This window comes from Amphiprion ocellaris, chromosome 22 (genome assembly GCF_022539595.1).
Source record: "Amphiprion ocellaris isolate individual 3 ecotype Okinawa chromosome 22, ASM2253959v1, whole genome shotgun sequence".
Taxonomy (NCBI): Eukaryota; Metazoa; Chordata; class Actinopteri; family Pomacentridae; genus Amphiprion; species Amphiprion ocellaris.
This window is the reverse complement of record NC_072787.1, coordinates 7,093,869-7,118,629: the sequence shown is the minus strand read 5'-3', so window position 1 is coordinate 7,118,629 and position 24,761 is coordinate 7,093,869. Positions and strand designations below refer to the sequence as shown.

Sequence of the window (24,761 nt, the reverse complement as noted above, 5' to 3'; positions counted from 1 at the left end):
GCTTATTGTTAGGCATTTCTAAAGCAAATCCATTATCTTTTGGTGACTAATCTGTGATAACTAATGGGAGTGTGTCAGGTGAATAAGGCTGCAGTTAGAAGGGGAAGCAGGAACAAAAAGAAAGACAAATTGGAAACGCACAAATTTGTGAAGTGACTAATGATAGAGCAGCTGACAAAAGATCAGAAAGAAACTGTGTTGCTAAATCATACACAACCCTTTAGTAAGGCAGCATTAAACACTGTTAACTGACTATGTTTTCCTTCCACAGAGGGGAACAGGCCTAAACCTTCGTGTGAAAGGGGAGAGAGACTGCAGGTTTCAAAGGCATGCTGGATATATTGGGGTCAAGACCTCGTGGCGCAACGGTAGCGCGTCTTACTCCAGATCAGAAGGTTGCGTGTTCAAATCACGTCGAGGTCATGGCCTTAACAGGCACATCAATCCTTTAGAATATGATAGATGTGAATATTAGCAATGCTCTCAAATAAAGAAAACAAATTTCATAATGAAACGACCATTGTTTAACCCAGAGGTTAAATTAGGATTTGTAATGTGGACTAGCTGGGTTGGCAGGCAGGCAGGAACATGTGAGAAAGGCAAAACATTTCGACATACAAAGGCCTGCATTTGGATCAAAGACACGTTTATATAGGTTAAAGAGTAGGCCTGGGATTAATATCATTTGACACACTGTACATAAACCATAACCAGGTCTGATCAGTGCTGACAGCCCTCTGCTTTTAATGTGTCAGTGTGAAAAATGACCAGCTGATGACGATAAAACCTTTCTGTAAGTGCACTTTTGTGTGTATCAGTATTAAATATAGGAACGGTGATAAAAGGCTGCTAGTGAAGGAGCAGAAGACATTATTATAAATGGATTAATATGCATGGATAAGTCTATTTAAGACTTTCGACAATATTAAAATATACCCAGGCATAAATGATGTTATAGATAGAATAGTTGGATGATGTTCATTCATGATGTCATTTATTATCATAGGATAATGTTATTTTTTATACCAACAAATCAAAGAAAAGATGGTTTTCCCTTAGCTGACATGTTTGAACTGCAACTGCAGTCTTCTTCAGAGCGTCATCTGATGTGTGCTGACGTGTCCTTTTTTATCAGGTGACCGGTCTAAACGATGGATCAAAGAGGCCATCGAGATCAGGAAGCAGGCGAGCTGCTCCATGAACCGGGACGAGGGGTTATACACCCTCTCACATACCTGGGATTCCATCTTCCAGAGACCACCGGATGGCGGGGGGCGTGGCCGGTCTGACAGATTCTAACAGATCTGTCAGACCGGTCACCTGATAAAAAGGACACGTCAGCACACGTCAGATGACGCTCTGAAGAAGACTGCAGTTGCAGTTGAAACATGTCAGCTAAGGTAAAACCATCTTTACTTTGATTTGTCGGTATAAAAAAATAACGTAATGCTATAGATAGAAAACAAAACTTGCTTGCCCTATGTAGGCTTGATGTAATTTGTGAAACTTTGATGTGCTCAAACCACTAGCTCAACAGCCTAACTTGAACTTGAGATTGCCAGACAGTTAGTTAACTTGTCTCAAGTAGGTCTACAGACACCTTGGTATACAGCATTTAGTGAAAACTGACATGTTTCAGCAGGATATCAGATCAGTTATGAAACAAAATGACCTCTCAGTCAATTTCTGACCTGTTTCTCTTCCTGCATTCCATCACCATCTATCTACGCCATCTGCTCCACCTGACTGGCAAAAGAAGAGGTGGATATGCACGGTTGGCTTTTTGGAAAACCCTGAAACATCTGATATTCCTAAATTGCTACCACTGCTGCCGCTGCTATCACTTTAGAGTAGTTAGACCTAATGGGTTGACTGAAAATGTATTTCAATCATTGTTTGAATTATTTAGATAGAGAACTGTTTAAATGTGTGCATTGCTGAAGACACTAGAGAGTGAATATGTCCCTTGATCCTCCTCAGTTGTAAACAATATTGATAAACATGATTTGAAACAACACAAATTCCTCCCAGGTAGCCTCACCTCTTTAAAAATCTGTATGAAACGGCTGATTCAGGATACTGCAGATGATGAATTACAACATTGTAATGTTTCATATAGCTAAACTATTCAGTCAGTTTATCAGATAATCTGTGCAAACCACCAATCTCTACCAAACCTCCAATCAGGGATTCCCTTTATCAGGATTGATAAATCAGTAAGTCTGCCTAATAATATTAAAGGGCTCCTTCAAACAGACAAATACAAACAATTTCTTTTAATAATGTTGACATAAGGAGTTGTTGGTGATGTCACATTTTTACATTACATTATTCACCATCTTCAATACACAGGAACCATCAGATCGTCTTTGTCTCTGAGGTGTAATATGCCTGAAAATGTGGCAAGCGTCCTTTTAACTCCAGCGTATGTCCAACTTATGCAGAATCACATGCAGTCATCGCTTCTATTGTCCTGCTTCTAACGGTTCAGGCTAATGATTAGCTGGACTGTCTGAACCAGCAGGTTGAGATAACAAAAGAAAAACTCCCCACCATAACAAGGCTGTGGCTGGGACAGGGAAACACTCACAAACTGGTACTGAGAGCTCATGTTTGATATGTCAGCTCAGTCCCAACACAGTACGTCTAAATGGAGTTATCCATTTAGATTTATTGGAGAACACACTCAAAGACATGTTTACATATAAAACATTGCCCAGAAATTCACAGCGTGCTTCTTGCCGCATAATGTTAGGTCCTGATAAATCTGTAAATGATTTGACAACAAAAGGAATTTCTGTTATTCAGCTCCAAGGGCCGTGAATAAACACATCAAAACCAAAATAAAAATCTGTAAAACCACATCAGCAATGGCAACAAAAACTGACCATGACCCTGAATGCCTTAAACAGGATATATGTAGCCAGGATACCAGTCACGCAATGGCTTGGCATGGCGATGGCATACTCAGTTACCAACATGGCATGTAGCCTGCTCACACTGCTGTGTTTAGCAGCCACCGCCAGAAATTCTCACAGCTTTATCTGTAATGCTCAAGCTGAGGGCTTTCAACACCCAGAGCTGCTGATGTTTTCCTCTCTGCAGTCTTTGCATGCATGTGAATACTATGTATCAGTACATGTGTGTATTCCTGCTACTCGGTGGGAAGCCCTAACATCACCTTAGCTTGACCCTGAAGAGCGGCACTGTTTGGGTAAGATAAGAGTCTCAGAGTGTGGTGTCATTGTCCTTGATGTCATTCACGTGAGCAGGGAAGCCCGCCAGACAGCCGTTTAATCAGCCAGCCACACTGGCTTTGTGAAAGTAGTCGCCATTGACCCATATGCAAAGCTGTATAAATGTAGACCAGAGCCTGTAGCACCTACAGTGCTGAAAGTTTTTTGGACAGTGGCATAGTTTTTGTTGTACCAGCTCCAGCACACTAGAGTGCACATGAAGCAACAACTATTCTTACTTCAAGGGCATTAACACTGAAATAGGTTGAACAGTTAAAACACCACGCACATATAATATCAATCTATAATCCATCCACTATACACACACCGCTTAATCCTCATTGGTGTCGTAGGGGGGCTGGAGTCTATCCCAGCTGACTTAGGGTGAAGGCAGGTGACACCTGGACAGGTAACAGTCTATCACAGGGCTACACACAGAGACAATCACACTCACATTCACACCTACGGACAACTTTAGATTTAACCTCAACATGTCTTTGGACTGTGGGAGGAAGTCGGAGTACCTGGAGAAAACAGAGTTAGTGCTTGAATCTATGTGCTTGAGCTGACTGCTAAATTAACAGAAAAAAAACATGCCACACTAACTTACGGGCTGCAACATGTATGTTTCTACACTGACAAAAGTATAGTTCCAATTTTTTATACTCCCCAATCAATGGTTTGCCTTATTTACTTTTTGATATGTTTTTTTTTTAATATGGTGCTCATGGTATGTACAGAGACATACCATGAGTGAACTAAGTCAACACCACAAGTGAGCATTTTGAAATGACCCAGGTTCAGACTTCTGAGGTTTTATCTGTAACAAACCTAAGGAACCAAAAGTGGGAGTGGCGATTTCCACACCAATATGCTTCTTCATAATCAGTTTCCAGTTTATGAGCATGTACAACATGTATAGCTGAATTACTCTAATATTACACCGTGCCATTGCGTAGAGTAGTTCTACAGTGTTTTGGGGGGTGATTGGAAAGAAAGGTGGGAACTTCAAAGATCTACACATTCTAGAGAAAGTGACAGTGCAGAGTGACATCTCAGCTGTTTAAAGGCAGGAAGGAATTCTTTTCCTTAAAAACTTCTAACTTTGATACACAGAGATGAGTTTTTAGGGGTCAGAATCAGAAACTGTGGAGGGATTTGAATTACTGAATTTACTGTCACCACAGTTTGCGATTACATACAACATGTTGTTACCAGCCTCCACATCAAATTGCAGGCTTTTCCCCCTGTAATCTTTTTACTTTTTGCATTACTGTGTTCTACTGTTCTATTATTGTAGCAAATGTTTGACTTCACATATAGCAGCTCAAGTGATTTCATAATTCAACATGTTAAAGCTAAGATGAAGTAAATCACTGCCTTAGATGTCAACAGACAAAGAGTGAAGGAGTGTGTTGCCAGCCAGGGGTGCTGAACATCTTTTTAGAATGCTTGGGCAAACTTCAACTCGTGACTTTTGGAGCTGCGGGTGTCTGATGTTTTACTCAAAGACTGGCAGCCAACAATTCCCCTGGAAGGAGTCAGCAGCACGAAAGCAAGGATACCGTTCAGTCAGCTGGAAGACAGCACTGTGTCAAGCAGCTGGAAAGAAAAGAGATCAGGATACAAGAAGGAAGGAAAACTAAGGAAAAGCCAGAGGAGAACAGAACAAGAGAATGAGAGGTTACTGAGGCCACACTTTTCATCTTCTTCTTCCCCCCGTTTTGTTCCCTGCTCTCTAGAAATGAAGTACTGCCACTTAGTTGAACCACAGACCTACTCGTACTCAGTTACCATCAATCACATTGCATCCCATCATCCAACTCATATGATGACCGCCCCCCCTCCCACACACACTCTCTTAAACTATCTTCCATAAACCTATTCACAGTGTGCAGCTCCACTGTATTACATAACCGCTGAGTGTAGTGAGCTAATAGGGCCTGACAATCCTTTTCAGAGGCACTTCTCACTTTCTCATTGCAGTGTGTTTCTGCACAGCTGCGCTCAGGCCCTTACCTGAGAATAGATGAGGATTAAAAACCTTAGCTGTACTTTCACTGAAGGCCAACAATTCCCAGAGCAGACAAAGGGTGTTTGAAGAAGTGCATGTGGCACCAAATTGAACTAACTACACAGCTTGTTCTATGACTGTGCTCATTCTCAAAATGAAAACAAAAATTTCTGATTTACTACTGTTTTGGTGGTAGTTATAAGAGGTCCATCCAGGAGAAATATCTGGGATATACATGACTGTTCAAAAGTTTGGGGTCACTTAGAAATGTCCTTGCTTTTGAAAGAAAAGCAATTTTTTTCAATGAAGATAACATTAAATTAATCAGAAATACAATCTAGACATTGTTAATGTGGTAAATGACTGTTCTAGCTGGAAACAGCTGATTTTTAATGGAATATCTCCATAGGGGTACAGAGGAACATTTCCAGCAACCATCACTCCTGTGTTCTAATGCTACATTGTGTTAGCTAATGGTGTTGAAAGTCTAACTGATGATTAGAAAACCCTTGAGCAATTATGTTAACACATGGATGAAAGTGTGAGTTTTCACGGAAAACATGAAATTGTCTGGGTGACCCCAAACTTTTGAACGGTAGTGTAAGTTAAGTGAGAAAAAATGGAACACAAACAGACTTCAAGTCTACAGTCAGGAGAAATCTGTCATCTGTCACAAGAAGTAAAAAAAAACACCTTAAAATGGTTCCCTGGTGGGTAATCTTAATTTCATTGACAACCTTTGATTCTTCAGGACTCTTGAGAATGAAAAAAGGGACAGTTTGAGATTTTTGGAATTACTTTTACTTATTTTATTGCTACAAATCATGAGAATATTGATACCTGTACCCAGAAGCCAGTGATATGCTTTCCACAACCACAAGTGTACTTGAGGGTCTTTGTTACATATATTTCATAGTTCCCCAAGTCCGCATGGCCACCTTTGCAGACATCTACGTGCAGCCCAAAATTTCTGAGTGCCACTATGCTACAAGGGTGGTGCACATCCTCCACAGCAGTGTTTCATGTGCAGAATACGTAAATATGACCTACTGCTTTTGTATGGAACGGACTTACGCAGACTAGAAAAGTACTATATTCAGAACAAGTACACGTCTGTGAGGTCCACAGTTGTCCGTGTGAGAGACTATAATCATATCTTAAAAATGAAGCATCAAATAAGTTTAACTTAGTATAAAGACAGGAAATGGGGGAAACAGTTCTAAGCATATCTTGGGGCATGTCCAACAAAATATTTTTCCTTGAAGCCTGGAAAGTTGTCTGCAAAAGGTTTTTACACTACGCTAAAAATGTCAACAGTATAATGGGGCACTGAGCGGTGGTTCCGCACCATGTGTGTCACCATGAGTTGAAAAATGTTCACCTCTGAGTACAAAGCTGAACTCATCTCTGTCACTTTTTACCCATCTGTTCTATCACAGTGGATATTTTTCCCCATACTAACCTCAGAGCATATTGTAATTCAAGTGATCTAAGATGAAACTAGACTTCTACACCTCGTCCTGGAAGTGTTTTCTGGTTTTAGAAAATCTAGTCTGTGGCCAGGGCAGCACAGTAGTGGTTAGCACTTTCACCTTACAGCTAGAAGATCCCTGGTTCGTGTCCCGGCCTTCCAGGGATCTTTCTGCATGGAGTTGTCATGTTCTCCCTGTGATTACATGGGTGTGTAGCCCTGTGATAGACTTGTGATCTGTCCAGGTGTCCCCTGCCATCACCCTAAGTCAGCTGGGATAGACTCCAGCCCATCCGTGACCCTAATGAAGACTAAGCGGTGTATAGATAATGGATGGATGGTCTGTGACAAAAGATTCTAGCCAATCACAGAGTTTTTCCAGATTTCTTCCTACTGCAGCTTTACCATATCATTTCTCTTTGATTGTTTCAAGTGTAAAAATAACCAGTTATCCCTTATTGTGTCTTCATACAAACCTATTTGACTACCAGCTTCGTATTTGTGTGACAGACATGAGAACAATATCTATCCTCTTATCTAAAGGTCAGCAAGAACACAAACCTCCAATCATGTCAAACAGTTACCTCTGACTAGTGTCTTCTCCTTCTGACTAAACTCTCAGTAACTCCTAATCTTCACCATAGATTCGGTCGCATGGTTGTTAGTAAAAAGCCTGTAGTTTAGAGCAATGAATATGACTGACATGGTAACAATAACAGTACAAGAAAATAATCATTTCTTAGAGAAGTGATCCAAGTTAGGACATGAGAAGGTCTGTTATTTTCAGTCTACATTGTAATCAAGAGAGTCAGCAGTGCATCAACGTCAGTGCGTACAGTCCCGTATCTCTGCACCATTTGCTACCACATCAAGCAGTTCCAAGGGTTTCTACAGCTAACTCAGTCACAGTTAAGCAATCTGTGACCCTTTTAATATACGATGGCTGATGTCATATGCATTTTTATGAGCTATGATATATAAGTCACTGGCTCATATAGTCACATTTGCCTTCAGACATGCAGGGGCCAAAACACACATGTTCATCATATGCTGCTGATAATGAAAGAAATGATAATATGGAAATATAGAACTTTGACTGTTTTCCACATGTGTGTATTTCCACAACATGACTATGTTGTGGCATGTCTCCAAGTCTGCATTTGTGAAATTTTGGGAGAAAAAAGGGCAATTATGTGCTTTAAGGGTTTAGCCCATATTTAAGTTGAGTAACTGTGGGAAAGTGGAGGACAAATAGGAGGTAGAAACGCAGCTCTAGATTTAGAGCCACAAATTATGGATCCGGTGACTGAATGTTTGAGTATTCTTTTGTTTCATGCGCCTAACGCTGTACCAGATGTGGGTGAAACCAGACTGCAAAAGGAAGAGTTAAGATCTGCACTTCCCAGTCATGTCCACGTGGTGTTTTGTGTGCCAAAAGGAAAGCCCACAAAATAACTTCTTCATATTGCTCCTGCTTAAATAACAAAAAAATTGGTAACTCCACAGTATTACACAACTGGCTAAGTGCTAAAAACAACAGCCTTGAGAACAGAGAGGCAGGATGAGGAGCCTGAAAAGCCATTTAGCATTAATCCTTCATGACTGTGCATACCGTAGAGCAGACTGAGTCTGAAGTTAATGGTGCTTCGGCGGGAGACTGATGCAGAGTTTCTGGTCCCACTGAGACTGTGACACAACCCTTAAGATTCTCCAGGGAAGATCGGGCACACCGGCACGGCATGTGGTGTCGCTGACAGAGCTCAGATACTTCAACAAAGCCAATTCAGAGTCTCAGATTCAAAGCAAAGACAGAAAAAGCACAGCAATGGCAGAGAAAGCTAAACGCTACATGTAAGAAACATCTTTGCAACCCCACATAGTTAAAAAAGAGTTACACACACTACCGTTCAAAAGTTTGGGGTCACCCAGGCAATTTCATGTTTTCTTTGAAAACTCACTTTTATTCATGTGCTAACATAATTGCACAAGGGTTTTCTAATTATCAATTAGCCTTTTAGCACCATTAGCTAACACAATGCAGCATTAGAACACAGGAGTGATGGTTGCTGGGAATGTTCCTCTGTACCTCTATGGAGATATTCCATTGAAAATCATCCGTTTACAGCTAGAATAGTCATTTACCATATTAACAATGTCTACACTGTATTTCTGGTTAATTTGATGTTTTCTTCATTGGAAAGAAATTGCTTTTCTTTTAAAAATGAGGACATTTCTAAGTGACCCCAAACTTTTGAATGGTAGTGTACATGAGGCAGAATCTAGGTGCAGGCTAGACCTAAGAATAGAGAAGGAAGTTTCAGAAGCGGCAGTGAGAAGTAGCAGTATTTGGTGACGCTTAACTGGGTGATCTGACTTCAACCCATGGGTCCATGTAGCTCTAAAATGCAGGATAACAGCTACAATAGCCAACCAATTAATGACTCAACTGCTGGTCTGCATCACTTCATGTTTGCATCTCTTGGTTTTATTATTTTTTTAACCTTAGTGCATACCAAATGAACTAGGAGACAACAGGAGCACATCAAGCTTCCAAGGCCTTTGAATCATAACTACTGTGCTTTTTTGCCAAGTGTTAAATATGTTCTCCGATGCACCCAATTGCAACACAAAAAAATATTGACACTGATTGACTTCTGTGTATCACATTCGTCAACTGCTTCTCTAAAAATGTGTATTACCAGTGTCGGACATTGATGTGTAGCCAACGCCTATTCTATTGTCCTTGGGTTCTCAGTTTTTAATGTAAGCACTGGATCACCTTAGTCTTGCATAACCAGTCCTACAGTATCACTATCACCTTGCACAGTGCTAAGCCTAGGATGTAGTGATGGTGGCCTTGCAAAACAGCGTATCTTTCCACTGCAACAAGTCGTGGAAGGCGTGATATGGCATAACATTTGTGGGAACAGCTTCCTAATCAGCCCTTTCAGCATTTCTGTGTCCAATATGGTGCAGATTCTGGCAGCTTTGACCACAACACTAACTCTGAGTGCACCAAATGAGAAATACTGGACAAAGCTCCATTTTTTTGAGCTCACAGGAAATCGAACAATAGAGGTTTGCTGTGTTAGCATATGTAGTGAATTTTACGTTGTTTATGGTGATGTTACAGAGGAGAAGACAGCAATTTAGGAGGATATCGAGACGGCAAAAAAGATGGCACTCTTTTGGACTTTCTGAATTTAGCCAATCACACAACAGTTTTTCAGAGCTAATCAGAAGTACCTGCTATGGCATAGGCACTTTTTTATACCCTGTAAATGGTAACACGCATTTAATAGAAGGGAAGAAGAAGACCACACAAAATGCATGTCGGAAATGGCCCAGTTATACTTTATGTCTATAGCCGGTAAGTCAATCTTAGATCCAAGCTGTTGTGCAATAATATTGGATTTTATCTAAGAGCAATAATACATTCAGACATGTGCTTTTAAACAAAAAATGTGTATTACAGCATCTGCAAGCCATGCAAAGCAATTTTGTATCACATCTTTAAGCACACTTGTGATTTTGGTTGAATTGTTAATGCGGGAACATTAAAAAACTTCAACATTTTAAAATTATAGGCTGCAGAAATGATGTATAGCTGTCAGCTGCTGTAATATTATAAATGTGGAAGTGACCTATGTACGATTACATCTTCCTGTCATCTAGAAGTCTGGCACATGGTAGAGTAGTTTGTGTTGACCCGAAGCCAAGGGCTCTCCAGAGGGAAAACACAAGTCTACACTTACAGTCCAGCTGCATGGATCAATGGACCAGTCGCCTCCATTCTGCTGAAGCATGGAAAACCATCAAGCAGTGGTAAACAGAGGAGTGAATGGAAGTATGTGTGTTATAGCTGGTGTGCGTCTAAGGAGGAAGTGCTCTTCAAGAAAGAGTGTTAATGTTGACCTACTTCGCCATTGTTTGACTGCAGAGGTAAAATGTGCGACAGAAGTACAACAGCGAATATTCATATCACCCAGGAAGGTATTTCATCTGTTGCGTACAGGTTACCAGTGAATCACTGCAAGTCTGGGATTGTACTGACGGCAAAAAGCAGATTTTGTTCCCACTCCTGACCTTACTGAAACATATCTAAAGGTTACTGCAATAACTTGGGAAAACCAGCGTGACCCCATTAAGATATTCCAATCCTGTAGCAGCTTTAATGTGACTCTAATAGTAATGGCACCCCCTTTGAAAGGGGAGAAAGTGCTGTTACTAGCCACAGCATAGCAAACTTCAATTCATTCATTAGTCATTTAATGGGCTTTAAAGCTCAGCCACTTGAAACCCACAAAGGGAAAAGCAATCAGTGTCCTCATTGGAGTTTGGCACAGGGGTTTCACACAGTCATGCGTTCCATCATTTGCACATGAAACTTGGATGAACTTTCTAAACATGTAATTAGAAGGGCAATGAGTGCACAGTGGATAGAAGGGGAAATGTTCCACTGGTGTATAATCAGTTTTTAGTTAACTGATATGAAGACATGAAGATCTGAATACAGCAAGGTGGATAGCACCTGTAGGACTGACTGTTCAATAGAATGTAGCAGCAAGTTTATTGTGTGTGGATCTAGTTATTGTGTGTGTGGTTGCACAAATGAGTTTCACTGTGATATTAACCTGCAGTTAGGGCAGTGCAGGTGCCCATTGTGTGCACTTTTGCGCATTTCCCTGCCTTCACTGTACCCTTCCCTCTGCTTCTTTAACTTTTTTCATGGACAACATAGTAGACACACAACTGATCATAAAGTGATCACATCTGCTTCACAACTTTCATAAAGACAAAACAGAAAATCAGCTGTATTAAAGTTATTTTACATGTGCACTGCCATTGAAACAATGATAAAAAGCGCACTCCCCCTACTCTCCCCGCCCCAGGGGCCCCTGGGGGTCTCCACCGGCTCCGATTCTGTGGGCAGCCGCTGGATCTGCGCCTCTTTCCCGGAGAAAAGCGCCATGTTGAGGCTCCAGGGAACACGCTGCTCCGCGCTCTCTCAGGGAAACGTTACAAAAGCACACAGCAGCGGAGGTGTGTGTGTGTCAGGAGGGACTTACCTTCGCTATGGCCTTTTTATACCTCATGGCCGCCTGTTCGATAAGACTGTGGACTTTTATATTCCCATCTCCACACGGAACGACCACCCGGGTCCTCCCGAAACACACCGTCACTTTCATTTCTCCTCCGCTGCGTTAATTCCAAAGAGGAAAAAGCCGCGTAAAAACGACGATAACCATCCCCGGTGTGTGAAGATCAAAAACCTCAATCCTCTGTTGTGGAGTGAAGTTGTTCTTTTGTGTCCTCGGAGGAAGCAGAGAGAAGCCCAGCGGAGGATCCAGCGGCGGGGCTGGGTGGCGTCCTCCCTGTGCCGTGTTGACTCACTTACAGAAACTTCCCAACAAAAAGCCTCTCCAGCGAGAGCGCACAACTGGACAGCTGACAACCGACACTGCGAGTGCGCCCACATGTTAGAGCAGGCACTAAGAATGTTTCCAACACCAGCCAGTAGCTGCAGCTCGGGCTGTGGAGCTGATCTATTCTAAAACATTTTTAAAAGTTGGGTTTGCAGGTTTACACCAGTGGGGATTCGAGGAGAATGAGAGTCAAATGGAAAACCTTATCGAATAAAACGTTTCCAAGTAGTTTCATAGTCAGCTGGTACGATGGATTCTGGTTATTATAACTAAAGAACAACCACATTTTTAGTTTCCATTCAATCAGTGGCTGTATTTTTGGATTCAGAAGGTTTAAACTACTACTACTGGGTTATAACTGGGTAAAAATGAGTTGTGGGTACCATTGATACCCACCTCTGGGGCATTTAAGTGTTTGACAACTTTCCCACTTTGCTCATTTCTCACCTTGTTGAAAGCATATAAAATGAACAGTGATTTCCGAAACGAGAAGTTCACACAATTTCAAACTCTCACTGCACACTTTAATGAAGACAGATGCACAAAACTGTTCTAACTGTTCTACAAACGTTTCGTACACTTCCTCTGGGCAAAGTCTGTTTGAGAGTCCAGTCTGGGAAAACATGATCACGGCTCCAGGAATATATTGCAGCAAGTATTACTCATTTATTGCCACACTCAGATTTGATAGATATGAGAAATGTTCGAATGATTCAACACATGAAACACTCTGTATGAACAGATGTTGAATTTCAGTGTGAATAAATGAGGCACACTAGTGAGCTGGACTCCCCAGCAGAGTGAGAAAGTTCTCAGATGGAGGCTGAGGTTTGACTGATCTGCACTTATGCCACTGATTGCAAAGCATATATTAATGTGATGAATGTGGATATACTGCTGACCTGCAGTGCAGGACGAGGAATCAGCCCAGGGCTGAATATAAAGTATGACCCAGTTTACCTCCTTTCTGTGGAGCTGCACTCGCTCCCTGCAGCTCTTGCTCTTTATGATCGAATGTGGTCCAAGTGAATGAACATGAACACCACTGCAAGATGAACTCAACCATCACCATAGATAGCGAAAGATGCAAGTAAAGTTCTGTAACAACTCCAGTATTTTTGCACTAATATAGTCTGTTTCTTTCTAATGAATGCAGCCTTACTTCTGTATTCCTTTCCATTTACATTCACTGATCCAGAGCCAGGCTGCTGGGCTCTAGATGTGATGCAAGGTGCAGTATAATTCCTGTAATGTATTCATCTTGACCTTGGGAAGCCAGTGCTGTGTGTCTGACTCCATTCCAGAAACCCTAAACCATATGTGAATGCTTCCACTTGTACTGAATTTCATTAATAGTGCAAAGAGAATGTGAAAAGCTGGATCTGTGGGAACTGTTTCAACTGGTTATGCTAAATGTGCAGCTCCAACACACACTCCCACTTTCACGCTACTAATACTCCCTCTAGTGGTACCTAGGAGAAAAAGTTAGTAAATGAGTGAAATATCTTTTTAGCTTTTCATTGATAAGTTTCAGCTGTATCCCTAATTATGAGCTTCATGTGTGTATCAGTTGACTGTGAAACTCTGGAAATCACTTATAAACATGGACACAAATAGTAAAAGCTCACAACAGGCCTCTTTTTTAATCAATTAGACATCGTGTCTTTTAACTGTCATTTCTTTATAACTGAAAGAGGATGAAATTGTGAGCATAAAATCCAAACTGATTTTCAGCCCCAGAGTTATTGCACACTCATTAATGCCACTTATTTACTCAGCTGCACTGCTACAGTAAGATAAGACCACAATCTGGGATGTAGTGTGTCCACTGCACATCAGGAATGTAGAGAGGAGGAGGAGGAGCAACACAATGCTGGACATAAAGACAGATGATCCTGTGTCTCGTCATCAACATGTTTTGGAACCTAAATTCTCTAAAAAGTCCTCAGTATCATATTTATCGCTGAATACCAAATGGAGACATCTTCATTCTGCACTGTGTAACTAAAAAGAACACAGTTTGGCCTCTCTTATTTACAGTATTGCATTATGGGGAGGCAGAAAGAGAAACTGCATTTGTGTGATACGTGAAGGAAATGACATGATAAGCTAAGAGGGAAGTTATTCTCTGCTCCTGACTGGTTCACATGCACAGGAGTTCTTAATTTAACATATTGACTGACTTAGTGATTGATTGTTTATCTGAGTGTCCTGCAAAGTCTGACTCCTAGCCCATATTTGCAATTACAGAGCCAGACAGCAGTTATGGAAACAGCCAGACCATTACTCACACTAGGATATTTTTGTTATGTTTTATTTTTTTCTTTGTGTGAAATATCTATAGGCCAAGTACTTGCACTTTTTTGATCACCCACTTTGATCATTTGTTCATGCAGGCAAGACTACTGTGTAGAAGTACAGCAGATTTAATTTAAATTATAGCGCTATATACATATAACTACAGTTCTATGAGTATGTAATGGTCTTCTAACTGGCGTCACTGGTTGTGTGGGGTAGCCAGCTTTCAGTCTCCATCCCTGCATATGAGTTGACAAGACACCTGAAACATATACAAACAATCACACTCACATTTCTTGTAAGCAATAAACAAAAAAATATAGAATTTGTATTTGTTTGTGTCTGTCTAATGCAGCCACACCTTTTGAAACCCAAAAAGCATTTTTCTGCAAAGATTCTGTGATAATATTTGAGATTGTGTCAAATTTTAGGGTGTACGAAAACTTTTTCCCACCACTGTATCTGCCTCTTTGAACTGCTAGTGGTAAAGTCACACTTCTTAACTGAGCACAAGGGGACCTTTACATGCACAATAAATGTGATTTTACATAGGGTTCCGTATAGAAATCATCTTTAATTTGAATTTAATTTCCAATCTTTGCCTTCTCATAGTTTAAAATAAATATACCACATGAGAGTCATGCTTAGAGACTCAAAAAGTGATGGGATTTAATTACGCCTGAGAAAGCTTCTTCACTTGTTTAATGTGTAATAATGCAAAGCCAAGCGTGACACAATAGTACAGGTGTGGAAAGTGCAGTAGTCTTGTGGGTATTTAACATGATTTATAGAGCAGGCATAACACTATAAGTGATACACACATTTTCATCACAGCAAATACATTTTTAGGATAATATAGTCAGAACTTGAGAAGATATTCAATCTTGTGGATACACTGTAAAAATGTTGTATTTCTTTCACAATTCCCCTGATTTTAAACCTTAGGAAGATCTGCATTCTTCATCCACACATTTCCAGACTTATCCTGTGTGGAGAGCAGAACAGCAGAAGCCAGAAACCTTGGTGTCATTATTGACTGAGACCTGAATTTTAACAAATACTTGAAAGCTGTTACTAAATCTGCCTTTACCACTAGAAGAACACTGCCAGAATCAAGGGTTTCCTGTCAGAGAAGACACAGAGAAACTTGTTCATGCATTTATTTTCAGTAGGTTAGATTATTGTAATGGTGTCTTTACAGATCTTAACAAGAAATCAATCAAAACGCTGCTGTCAGAGTCCTAACTAACACCAGGAAACTGGACCATATTACACCAATCCTCAAATCACTAAACTGGCTTCCTGTTAGTCAAACGATAGAGTTCAAAATCTTACTCCTGGTCTACAAAGCACTGAATGGTCTTGGACCAAAATACATCCTGGACTTATCATCTCCATAAGAAGCATCCAGAGCCCTCAGGTCATCAGGGACAGGTTTACTGTGCATTCCCAGAATCAGAACCAAGACCAGAGAAGCAGCATTCAGTTATTATGCTTCTCACCTGTGGAACAAACCTCCTGAACACCTGAGTTCTGCTCAAACTGTTGGCTCTTTTAAATCAGACCTGAAAACCAGATTGTTTACTGCAGCTTACTCTTAGATGCTCAATCTATTTTATTGTCTTTTAATGCACTTTTATGATCTTAATGTCTACTTTTATGTTTTATTTTTATGATTTTAATGTATGTCGACCTTTGTACCTTTTTTTCTGACTGCATTTCTTCGCCATTGTGAAGCACCTTGAATTGCCTTGTGTATGAATTGTGCTATACAGATAACTTGCCTTGCTTTACAGAGGGATACAGTAAACAAAGTATGTCTGTCTGTCTGTCTCAGTGTCTGTCGTCGCTGCCAGAGAGGTGTTACCTCTATGGCAGACGTGTTCCAACATGGTCCCAGGTCATTCCTGACACATCCCACCATCATGACAGACTGACCTCACCAGCAGAGAATTCAACACTGACACACACACACACACACACACACACACACACACACACACACACACACACACACACACACACACACACACACACACACACACACACACACACACACACACTGCTTCATACAGACACTCATACATGTGGAGTTTCCTGCATTCTTCCCTCTTAATACCACCTTTTAATACCACCATTGAGGCTGTTATAAATAAAATTTAGTATCATATGGACTTGGCTGTGAGCTCAGAGCAAGATATCCTTTCTAAGTGAGCTGTCACATGAACATAAAATGTAAGAGGGGCTCCTCTGAATAAAACATCACATGATTTGTGATATTTTAAAGCATCTCTAAAACCTGACAGCATGGTATTTCTGCTTCTCCGTATCCTCATCTTCTTGGATCATGTGTGAAATCAGGCTGTTACTGATGCATGATTCATGCATCAGGGCAATTCATCATTTATTCACTGTAATAAATATACCGACCCACATGCTGTTTACCACTGAAGCGTGGCATCGCAGTGTCATAAATTTATTTCACTTTAACTCAAAGACGGGAAAGAAAGACAAACTATCTTGATGCCAGCTGCTGTAAAACAGAATGGAATAACAAAGCTAACCCTCTATGGTGCTGAGAGCAGGCAGCGGTCTCTTCTTTTCATCTGTTTTCTTAGTTTTACTACTCATTCATCTTAATAATAGCAATGATTAATCAACGCTAAAGCAAATCTTTTAAAGATAATACTTTTTATTGTAATAATTACTGGAAACAGCACGGTAAAATTAAGATAAAGTTCAAACAAGAAGACAAGAGACACAAAGTATAAAAAGAAATATGTTAATATTAATAAATACACATAAAATAATCAAAGCAATTAAACTTTAATAAGCCATAAAAAGATGCTATCACATAAAAATGGGTTTTTAATAAGTGATTTAAAAGAAGTCATTAATTCTGCCAGCATTTTCTCCTTGGACATGTCATTCCAAAGCTCATTGTCCCTGATGACAAATGCACTTTCATTTTAATTTTATGTACTCTACTGATAGCATGTCCCAGGTTGCTGGTGTCAGAGCACAGGGACAGCCACACTATGTCGCCTCTGGAGCAGATAGAGTAAAGGGCCTTGTTTAGGGGCCCAGACCCTCAGATCAGTAGCCCAAACCATTAACTACTGAGCCACCACTACCCAAAACTTTGACCCTGACATGATTTGAACACACAATCTTCTGATCTGGAGTCAGATGCGCTACCATTGCGCCACAAGGTCTATCAATCAAAGATGCAACTTTGAAACAAGCAGCAGGACCTCACCTGAAGATATGACACTCATCTGAGGTCAGTATTTCAAACCGAGACAAGTCAGTGATCAAACTGAATCAAATAAAAGTTATATCTATTGTTTCAGATCCCAAAAAAGTGAGCTGCACTGAAAGCCAAGGTGTATGTCTCACTTGTTATAAGAATCCTTAAAAGCAACAAACTGAGGAATTATCTCTTCCTCCTTGTTTGTTTTTCTGATTACTGCCAACATCTGGTGCAAGAACTTGCATGCTGTGGAGAGATACAGGTACAGAAAACACATTGTAGCTGTAGTGAAGCGTAGAGAAAGATACCAGTAAATCAGATAACCAAATCATGTCAGGGTCAACGCTTAAATGCAGCAACGCCTGCAGAGATTTTTCATAGGGGTGGAAAGATGGTGCCACAGAAAGTTGTGGTGTTTTGGGCTCCAAAACACCAAAAACATAATTGAATTTTAGGAATCTTATTATGTTGTTTTACTATAGATGCTAGTTGAAAGCTGTGTCAAAATAAGACTACAAATCCCATCCTTTAGTCTCTAATTATGTGCACAGACTACTACAGCTAAAGTTAGCATTTTGGTTGTCAGTGACCTCTGTTTAAAGGATCAGGAGAACAGATGCTGCAGACGATTTGAAGGGGAAAAGTTCATCCTTAGGCAAGAAATCCATGGTTTATTTCTGATTTCTAGACTTAAAATTTGGTCCATGTTTGATGACAATTTGTCAAACTACAGTAATTTATGGTACGATGCGTTTTCATTGTTACTAAGCGACCCCATATTTTATTACTTTAATGAGTAGAGAGGCAATGTTCTATAAGACATCCATATCCACAATAATGCCACCGAAATTTTCACACTTTTACATTAAAATAATTTTCAGCTGTGACGAAGTTCAGGATTAGGGATAAATATGGATAATTCATAATTATTAGTAATGAATGAAGTTACCATTGTGTTTTTATGGGTGTACATGTGCATAAATGTGAACACCTCTCTTCTTTTAGAGGCACATATGGATCCTGCTGCTGTTAGATGCTGCAGACATTTAATAAACTCAGAGGAAGTCTTGCAAATAGCTGGAAGCAACAAACTGAACATAGATAGATCACCACTGAACAAACAAATCTACCTAAAATTTCAAAACCAATACTTTTTTCTGTTAATTGTCACAAGGTATCTAAATATAGAAATAGATTTACATTATTTAACTTGAATTTATCTACTATTATAGTAAATTAAAAAGAAATAAAAAAATAAATCTAATTTTGCATTAGAGATGTAAACTGACAATCTATTGTTTTAACAAAAAGGAAAAATGTAACAGATTTTATTTTGACACTGCAGAGGGGGCGGAAACTGTTCACTTTAATGTTCTTGTGGGGTGTTCGTGCAAAATAAACATAAAGCTTCTCACATGATGCACTCTTGAATCTAGTTTTGTGTAAGTTTTGCAAATTTCTCTACCAGCTGTGAGTGTGTACATGAAGATACAAGCACTGGATCATGTTGGACAGATGTCTCTCTTGCATTGCACAGCTTAAAAAAAAAAAAACCTGCAGTGCTGTGGTTTAAATAAATCACACTCAACAATGTCCTGCTCAACATTATTGTGATACATGCCAAGGCCTGTGTAATTTCTCCAGTGGTAGGGCTGATTAAAGTATCACTGATGAGATGCATGAGCAGCTGTTACAACAGAACTGTGACTTTATATGAATCATTAATTGCTCAAGGCAATGGAACCCTGCAGTCAAACCTAACTCTGACTATTGCACCAAAACGTGCAAAATTGGAATAAGACTTTAAGCCTAAAAACAAACACTGGGATCTGTTCGTGGTTTTTATTCTTGTAGCTGGTAGATTGCCACACCTATAAGTAAACCAGACACTTTTAGCACAGTCTGAACATTGACATGTAAGAATCACACAATGTCTCTTTCAGTGATGTACAGTCTGATGTGTTCTTCAGCCTGCAGCTCACTGAGCCTCACTGCTGAACCGTATGTGTTTCTGAAAGCTGAAAGGTCCCATCTGCAGGCTTTAAGAAGTATTACACCTGGTCCTGTCTTCTCTCCAGGAACCATCCTTGTTTGGATTAAGCCCAGAGCCTTTAATTGCCATGTTTGTGAGGATTGGGCCCAGCACACGCTGTGAACGCTGAGAACGGTGTTAGCCCAGCCTTAGCTCTCTGATTTCATGGATTAGCAAATGCTGCCAGCTGCTGTTTTGCATATTCTCTCTGTCTTGTAATTTTCCGATCCCTGTTCAACAATAAAACATAGTAATGTAGATTTTCTTAAAATACAGACTTAGTGGTAATGGATATAATATTTCACCTCTGTCTAAAAATCCCATCTTAATTTTGTGAATTGTATCTGAGGACACATGATAATGATTATTTCAGTATCACATGTAAAATTTAATTCATGTACAATATAGCATTACTACTTCAGTATCATTACTCGTGTTATTTTTCTATTCTAGTTTTATATAGCTTATTGAGTCCCTCCAGGATTTTGTGGGTGTTTTGCGAGATTGTTGTGGCCAAAAATGTCTGAATTCACGGCAGCTTTTCTAAAAAATTGCGATGTAAGTTGAGAAGTTTTAAGCTATTTGTTGCGATGACATTGCGGGAGACAGTGACAATTGCTAAAAAGTTGCATTTTTTTTCAGCTTTTAGAATATGTTTCAACATTTTAATTGACAATATTTATTTCGAAATTAATTCTTTAACACTCCAACACATTTACAGAAAAGCTTGCATACCATGGTGGGAAATTAGCAGCAGGCAGATACTGCTTTAACATGAAGTGGTTGGTAGATTTAAAGCACAGAATGATCATTTACTATAGAATGAATCACATTTGGACATATCTGTCAGTGGCTTAAACAGTTAATTTCACATCCTGACACACACATATTCACATATACGCTCACAGCTTGTCACATCAATTAACAAGAACAGCACCCAGAGCACTGACAGTGCATAGGACCCTATTGGAATGCAAGTCATTTTTTTTCACACTAAAGAATTACATTTTTTAAGGACCTAAACATGCTCAAAAACTCATAGAAATTTGCACACACATCAGAACTGGCAAAAAATTTTACATTTTATGGGACCTGCACATTTGTGTGGCAAAATGACTTCATAGCGCCCCCTCCAACATTTGTGCCATGTCCTATGGGCAGGATGTTTCACCTACATCTACTAAATTTGGCAGCCATATGTAGCACATCAGGGGAAACAAAAAAGCTTTGTGGGGTCATACACTAAACAGACAGGAAGTCTGCCATTTTGAGTTAATTGTGAAATTTTGACAGACTTTTGCCATTTTCAGGCGTTAACTCCAAAAGACCTCAAATTTGGCCACTATATAAAACAGGCCTTAATGATGAAAAGTTATCAAAATCTTGCACAAAAGTCAAAGGGCATGGCCATGGTGTCCCCCTGAACTTTGATGCTTTGCCATGAAAGAGGAAATGTTGTCTAACTACCCTGTACATGCTCCAATCTGCTTCAAACTTACATGTTCGATCAGAGTCCTGCCCTGATGACATCCAGATGGAGTAGGGAATGTCTGCAGAGCCAGAGGCTGCACTCTCAGGACTGCACCAGTAGGACCGTGGTGTGCCAAAGGAAGTAGCAGCATTTCTCCCCATGATGGACAACAGTCACAACGTGAGTTCTGAGAAGGCAACCTGTTAGTGAAACAGAATAAATCCTAGAGACTAATGAGTATGACGTCAAACTTCACCTGCCATGATGCGGTACATATTGTTTGTTGATGGTATTCAGCTTATTTATTTATTGACTTATGTTGTCTCATTTTATCTTCTTTTTATATTCTGATATTCTTTGTGTCACCGGATTTTCTGTGATCTAAAGATCACATGGAGGAAATTAACAAAAGAAAACACAGCGAGTATCAGAAACTGGTGGAACAGTGCCAGAGTCAGGGATGGAGGACCTGCTGTGATCCCACTGAGGGGGATGTAGAGGCTTTGCAGGGCACTCAGTCCTCAAAGCATTTAACATGCTGGGGATCATGAGGGCAGCCAAGAAGAAAACCCTAAGATCAGTAGCTGAAGCCTCACAAAGAGCAACTAGGTGACTATGGATCAAGAGGGTAGTGAAGGGGAAGTCTGATGTTAGAAGATCAGAAACTTCCAATGACCCCTGGGCCGTCACTGATGATACATTCAAGACATGACCAAGGAGGACACTTACAGCTAACAAAACAACTGGGGTTCTCATGTCCCTCCAACATAACAACTCTATCAGCTGAGATTACACTGAAAGCTCTGGAAAAAAAGTGGACCTCATGTCAGAATAAATCTTAAATTTCACTTTAGAGGTGTCAGCTATGTCTCCTTGTTTTCAACCATCAAATAAAGACTATTATCACTTATGTCAGAAGTGAAAAAACATCACAGTACAGACTGATAGAGTGTGAATATTGAGACTTAATCATGTTGTATTTGTCACTTTAAAAAAACCATTCCTACACTTTCCAGTATGTTTAGTAGAATCCCAGTGGACACTGACTGCTTGTCTTTAGTGACCATGAGGTAAAATGAATGCGGTCTCTCTAAAAGCATCACAGCTCTCATGATCTCCACTGTTCTCCTTCACCATGTTTGCCCATGACTGTTAACAGCTACTGTCAATGTTCAAGGTTCTGCCACAAGTGGGCTTTACATTTTCTGATGGCTTTAAACAGTAGAGCCTGCGTATATCTTTCAGTGAAACTTGAACTCATGTTTGTCTGTTGACATTAGTGACAGTGAATGATCAAACTAGAAAAGCACTCAGAGAGTGCAGTACTCCGCCAAGGCTGGTCAGTTGACATATCATTTCTGATGGATGAAATCTTTAATAAAAAATGGCCTTGCGCTGAGCACAGGCATGTGTTATGCATGCGCATGTTATGTATGAATACCAAATTGCGTGTAAATTACTCTTATGAAAGTCTGTTGATCAGTTCATCAGTTTTGGCAAACCTTTGTTTTGCTACTGATAAAATAACCTTTCCTTCCACGCTTTTATTTTGAAGATGTATTTTTAATGATGTGGGCTTTTATTTTGTCACCATTCCAGCAGCACAGGAAGTGATTCTCTAAGAAGCGGTTTCTTGACATGACGAAGAGGCTGCGGAAAAGTCCGAAAATTCAAATAAAGATGAAAGACAACGGTTACACACTGTTGCTGTCTAGCAAAGGATGTGTATAAACTTAGAAGCACCTAGCGACAATGGGGACAAGCTCTTACTGTGAAGAAATGAGTGAAGGACAGAAAGGTGAATCTGTGTTCAAAATAAGGCTGAGAACTTAAGTGTCTGGCTGGGGTTTGCTACACTGCGTGACCTAAATATGTAGCAGGAATTGATGGGACTCAGAAATACCCCACAGTTTAATTATTTGTTCCTTGTATGATTTCCAACTGATAAATCACAGTCATTTTGTAGTAGGATCGCAATCATGTGATCGTCAGCAGATAACTTACACAGTGTTCACATCGTGGTTACAGCTACGCTGTGACGGCTGCTATATGTCCCAATGGGAAATCTTTAACAGAGCTGTAGATCCAGACTATAAGCCGCATCACTGCCAAAATCTCCACCACTGATTTTTTTTATTTTTTTTTTCCTCTTATATTTAGCTTCAGGTTATATTTTTATTTCCAGAGTTTTACACAGGTTCAGACTTCATTCCTGATTCCATATAAAAAAAGCTCCTCCTTTTCACCTGTGGGAGGTTTCACCTGCCTGATGTCTGGTAAAGCTTGACTGGTGATTTCGTTTAAGGAAAAATCTAACTAATGGCATTAATCTCCAGTGATGGACAAGTGAATAATAGAGGGCTGTGCAGGGGTCTGTACTCTGTGTGTCAGTGATAGAGCTAATACTCTGATACTAATACTAGTCAGGCCCTCACCTGATGAATGTGAAATGACTGCTAATGCATGACAACTTCATGTCAAACACTCAAATGCTTACAAAGCGACTACATCTCAGTAATTAAGGATATGAATAATTTGGGATAAAACCCCGAAGTTGTTTTTTTTTTTTTTTTAATGGGAACATCTAACTAAAACTGAGATCCTGCCTGAATGCTTTGCATTTTTCAGACTGTCATCACTCATTAAATCAGTGTTATGATTCCACAAAGAAGCTTCAGTTTAATGCCCTTGTGGCGCAACAATAGCACGTCTGGCTCCAGATCAGAAAATAACATGTTCAAATCATGTCAGGGTTAAAGATTTTCAATCACACTGTTTAATTACTACCCCAGATTAGTCTGAATTTAGATTAGTTCACTGGGTTATGCATATTTTAGTTAGAGGACGCTTTACTGAACTGTCACATCAGTTGGATGAGATAAACATTAATCCAATGTAAATACATGTAGCTGAAGACTTTGCTTTTAAATGTGATTGTTTCTGTTGCTGCAGAGCTTCATGAATCCTACAAATGTATTACTAAGCTGAATGTAAAGAGTTCCTAATATGAGGGGCAAACTGTTCAGTACACTTCATGTTATGCGCAAACCAATTCAAAGTACTTTCACAGAATATATACCAGGCTATTCTATAAAAATGTTCCAAGTAGAATGAAGAATGACGCTGTATGGTATTGTTACTGTGCTATATTGTATTGACTTATATCATATTATATCATATGTGTTATGCTGGATAATCTGTGGTTGCAAATTCATAATGTAGTGGTCACAGTATTCCAAATGAAAAGGAATGACCCCGACGTGATTTGAACACGCAACCTTCTGATCTGGAGTCAGACGCGCTACCGTTGCGCCACGAGGTCCTGCGTGCACTACGGACCGAAAGAAGGGATTAGAACTCCTACAGGAGCGGACAGTGTAGGACGGGTTAGGATTTACTGCTTCGTTCAAAGTCGTTATTAATAACACAGACGTGACTGCTCGACTCCTGCCTCTCAGTGCCTCACTCCGCCCAAAGGAGGCTCTGCGAGTACTGAACCATAGTCAGCGTACATTACGTCTGTTCGTCCTCCGTCCGCATATTTTTGTCTTCTCATTCAC

The 24,761-nt window shown here is 40.0% G+C and overlaps 1 protein-coding gene and 3 non-coding genes across 5 annotated transcripts in view; 1 reads left to right on the top strand and 3 right to left on the bottom strand.

Annotated features, from left to right (window-relative positions):
- The window catches only part of pard3aa (par-3 family cell polarity regulator alpha, a), a 392,129-nt gene extending 379,916 nt beyond the window's left edge, over nucleotides 1-12,213 (bottom strand). The window contains exon 1 of one of the 2 annotated variants that reach the window (XM_055007067.1): nucleotides 11,791-12,213. In XM_055007067.1, the coding sequence (XP_054863042.1) occupies nucleotides 11,791-11,910 (120 nt within the window). In that variant the 5' untranslated portion in view covers nucleotides 11,911-12,213. The remainder of the gene's footprint in view (nucleotides 1-11,790) is intronic. The other variant, XM_023262624.3, reaches the window with a different exon arrangement.
- On the top strand, nucleotides 352-423 carry trnaw-cca (transfer RNA tryptophan (anticodon CCA)). The gene has a single exon. It is a non-coding gene; the product is annotated as a tRNA-Trp (tRNA).
- Nucleotides 12,214-17,588: 5,375 nt separating the features above from the next.
- Nucleotides 17,589-17,660, bottom strand: trnaw-cca (transfer RNA tryptophan (anticodon CCA)). Its single transcript has one exon. It is a non-coding gene; the product is annotated as a tRNA-Trp (tRNA).
- A 6,791-nt stretch (nucleotides 17,661-24,451) lies between these two features.
- trnaw-cca (transfer RNA tryptophan (anticodon CCA)) lies at nucleotides 24,452-24,523 on the bottom strand. Its single transcript has one exon. It is a non-coding gene; the product is annotated as a tRNA-Trp (tRNA).
- Nucleotides 24,524-24,761: the final 238 nt, after the last annotated feature.